The sequence below is a fragment of the Lactuca sativa genome, chromosome 5 (assembly GCF_002870075.4).
Source record: "Lactuca sativa cultivar Salinas chromosome 5, Lsat_Salinas_v11, whole genome shotgun sequence".
Lineage (NCBI taxonomy): Eukaryota > Viridiplantae > Streptophyta > Magnoliopsida > Asterales > Asteraceae > Lactuca > Lactuca sativa.
Window position 1 is genome coordinate 214803320 of NC_056627.2, and position 4520 is coordinate 214807839.

General features: G+C 30.2%; 1 protein-coding gene across 1 annotated transcript; it reads left to right on the forward strand.

Annotated features, from left to right (window-relative positions):
- Positions 1–410: 410 nt before the first annotated feature.
- LOC111913839 (uncharacterized) lies at positions 411–1739 on the forward strand. The gene has a single exon (XM_023909550.1). The coding sequence runs from the start codon at positions 411–413 to the stop codon at positions 1737–1739; it is 1329 nt and encodes a 442-aa protein (XP_023765318.1).
- Positions 1740–4520: the final 2781 nt, after the last annotated feature.

Sequence of the window (4520 nt, forward strand, 5' to 3'; positions counted from 1 at the left end):
AGGCTATTAAATGGCTTACATTTCAAGCATGTTCTTTAAGAGGTCATGATGAAGGACCTGACTAAAGAAATCAAGGGAATTTCCTTGAACTTATAAAGTTGCTTGCTTCTTATAAAAAGACTATTTATGATGTTGTATTAGAAAATGCTCCTCAAAATGCAAAGTACACATCACCGGATATCCAAAAAGAAATATTGCGTGTTTTAGCTACAAATGTACAAAAAGCAACTCGTGATGAAATCGGGACTGCAAATTTTTGTTTGATAGTTGACAAGTCTCAAGATGAATCTAAGAAAGAACAAATGGCTATTGTTGTGAGATTTGTTGACTGAGATGGACATGTCAAAGAAAGATTTTTGGATTTGATTCATGTCAAAGATACAACTTCATCGACCTTGAAAAATGAGATAATGTGTTCATTGTCTTATCATAAACTTAGTGTCCAAGATATTCGGGGTCAAGGATATGATGGAGCTAGTAACATGCATGGAGAATGGAATGGGTTGCAAGCTTTATTATTAAAGGAATGCCCTTATGCTTATTACATACATTGTTTTGCTCATCAATTGCAATTGGCTCTAGTTGCAGCGTCTAAAGATGTGACCGACGTACATAACTTCTTCAAAACTTTAAACTTTATAGTTAATGTCATAACTTCTTCTTCCAAGCGTCATGATCAATTGCAAGATGCTCAGATTGCTGAAATTTCTCATTTAATTGAGGTTGATGAGATTGAGAGTGGAAAAGGAAAAAATCAAATACGAACACTACAAAGACCTGGAGATACTAGGTGGAGTTCTCATTTCAAATCAATATGTAGTTTGATGAGACTTTTTGGTCCATCTTGTGTAGTGTTGACTGACATTGCTACAAAAGGTTCTACATCTTCTCAAAAAGGTGATGCAATATTTGCACTTAAACATGCAATGTCATTTGATTTTGTCATTGTTTTGCATATGATGAAAGATATAATGGGGATAACTGACAAGCTTTGCCAATCTTTACAACAAAAATCTATAGATATTATTAATGCATTGGCCTTGGTTTCCACAACAAAAATATTGCTTCAAAAACTAAGAGATGAAGGTTGGCAATCACTTTTGGATCAAGTGGTTTGTTTTTGTAAAAGAAGTGACATTTTGGTCCCTGATATGAATGAGACCTACAAACATGTAATTCGGACACGGCGTGATAAAGACAATATCATTATAGAGCATCACTACCGAGTTGAATTGTTTATTGCTGTTATTGCCAGTCAGTTACAAGAGTTGAATTCTAGATTTAATAAGTCTGTAACAGAGCTTCTCCGTCTCAGTGTTGCACTAGATCCAAAAAAGTCCTTGAATGTTGAAGATATATGTAAATTGGCAACAACTTATTATCCTTTGGACTTTATAGAGCAAGAAATTCATTTGTTGAAACTTGAGTTACGACATTATGAGTTAGATGTGCGCAATCACCCACAATTGACAAATTCTTCTACACTTTCTGAGTTGTGCATGGGTCTACATGAAACTAGAAAGGCTGGTACTTATCCTTTGTTTGACAGATTGATTTGCATTATATTGACGCTTCCCGTTTCTACTGCGACATCTGAAAGAACATTCTCAGCAATGAAAATCATGAAAACCCGACTTCGGAATACCATGAATGATGATTTTCTTAAAAGTTGTATGCTTATTAACATTGAGAGAGAGAGAGAGAGATTGTTGAAACATTTTCCACAGATAAACTTATAGATTATTTTTCTTCTATAAAGCAAAGATAGACACAACTTAAAGTGAGAAAGGTACTATTACTTATACTTTTACAAATTTTTTATTGTATGCTTCTAAATTGAACATAATATCATATGTATCTATGTTCTAAGTCATTCTTTTAATAATAGCAGGTTAATGTATGAGAATCGGTGCTTATGATCGTTTGAAAACGTTTGAAGATTGGTTCTTGCAAAGATTGATATAGTTCATATTTAGACGATTTTTTTTCTTTATCAGTATCTCTTTCAATTTTGCAAGATTGGTTCTTGCAAAAAAATTTCTTTAAACCTTGGCTCCGCCATTATCTATCGAAAGAGGTGGACTAATTAGTAGTTTGTGGAAGAACATTAGTCAGGTCCCGGAACACTAGGAAGCCATAGCATAACAGATAGTTACTACGTGATGAATGTTTCCCTTCAAACGCTATATTTCACTTATAATTGTAATTTTAATATAACTGAGACACACAAGTAAAAAAAGAAGACTAGCTTCAGTTTATGACGAAAAAGAAGAGAATATGTTTCATTTCCCTGCATAATTAAGCTATTTTTGAGATTATGACTTCAACAAAAACAAACATATGTAACTTCTATGTTCTTTAATCTTACATTCAAAAGTATTTATTTTGTAAAAGAAATACATCATTTGACATGACAAATATAATCACTAAACCTGGCCCAAGACCCATCATTTGAGTGGGCCCTAGTAATATATTACCAATCGAGCAGCGGCTATAAAGCTTTCTAGTACCCGAGCGTTGGAAACAAAAACTGTTGAATCTAATGTTTTAAAAGCAGGTTTGAACCGGTTGGACCGGAAACCGGAGAAAATAGCGGTTCAATTATCACTGGTTTTATGTTTTTTTTAAACCGGAATGAACCGGCTGCTTTTTACAAAAATCCGGTCGAACAGGTTAAATTAAACCGATTTAATCGGATAAATAAAATAAAAACACATGGAAATGAATCGTTTTCATAACAAACTTTATTTTTTTCATATCTATTAGATTTTTTTTGAATAAAAACACATGATAAATATAATAAACTTTTTTAATGCGTTTGTATTCAACTAAAATTATATGTTGTTTCTTTATTATACTTTATTTTATTTTAATGTACGTGGATTGATGTAAAAATTAGGCTTATGTGTTTTTAATGTATTTGGATTGATCTTTAACTTGTGTTTAAGTGTATTTTTAATGTTTAAACTTGTGGATGTCTATATATGTGTAGGAAAATAGAAAAAACAATCATAGAACCGACGGTTGAACCAGTTAAATCGGTTGAGTCGGGAACTGATCATCATACCGGTTCAACTAAAAAACCGGTTTTTAAAATATTGGTTGCATTTTTGTTGAACCGGCAAATACAAATATACTAATCTACTCCTAAACTAACACCTAATTCCACCTATGTCCACGACGGGACTTGAACCCTCGACCTCAAAGAGGGAGGGCACCACCTGATACCGTTGGGTTGCATTAGTTGATAACGTGAACTTCGAATATTTGGGCTTTGGAGCGAATAAGGAAATAGCAAAACAAATATGAAAGCTCACTCACTACAATGGATGAAGTAAATCTAGGCTTTAGCATTGAAACCGTTTGGACCGAACCGGTTTTTCAGAAAATATGTTGGTATCCGGTTTTTAGAGTTTGGGTTTTTCGGTTCCAACAGTTTTGCTGAAATATAGATCGGACCATGTTTAGAACTTGACATAAAAATCCTCACTAATAAATAAAGATCTTTTTAACACATGTCATATTCTCATTTTTTTTTTGTCACATGAAATTTTAAGGTTATTTTAAATTAATTTTTATTCCACATGTCATTTTATGGTTTTTTCATTTTATTAAATTGTAGATAGTATTTAAATTTAAATGCAATAATAAATGCATATCAATTTCATTAATGAACTTTCCTTCTAATTTCAAAATTACTAAATTAAAGATTTATTAATTTTCTTTATTTATTTATCTAAATTATTTGTTAGGGTCTATTTTTAAATTTAGAAGAAATTTTTTAGACTATTTTAATGTTTTACGAAAAAAATTTAATTTTTGTTTATTTGTGTTTAGGCTTGAAAAACTCATAATTATAGCTTGAATAACTTATAATGATGATTATTTATATAATGTTTATGATGACAAATAAAGACGGTCATACCAAGGATAGAAATAATAGTACAAATGAATGTTTATTAATATTTAAAAGTTATATGCTTTATTTTAAAATACAAATAGTTTTGTTTTTAGATGACGTATTTGCTTGTAACGAATTTTAATACTAGTTCTTTTAAAATATCTAACATCATGAATATGATTATTGTTTAAAACCATACCTTGATTATTAGGTTCGTAGGAATCCTTGAGATTTTGCTCAGAATTATTTATAGATTCATGGATTTGTTGTATTCTTAAAATAATATTTCTATTAGGAATACAATTCATTAAAATTTTGTTAGACATAAATATATATTTCAAGCATGAATTTGATTAATATTAAAAACGAGTATTATTTTAATAAAATTTCAAATTTTGTAGAATTAATAGTTAGAAAAACTCGAAATGATATTATCATGGAGAAATAAAAGTAATATAACGATTGAAAATATCTTGAGACATATTTATGATATTAAATCTTCTTATGATAAATATTTTAGTTGTTGGTGATGACTTTTTAAATATGAGTATTTAAAAATAATGATTTTTCGTTATTATGTTTACGATGTTACATATGTTTATTTTCTTATTGACGATAG

Coding starts and splice junctions, on each gene's coding strand:
- LOC111913839 (XM_023909550.1), top strand. CDS start 411: ATGTGTTCATTGTCTTATCATAAACTTAGTGTCCAAGATATTCGGGGT.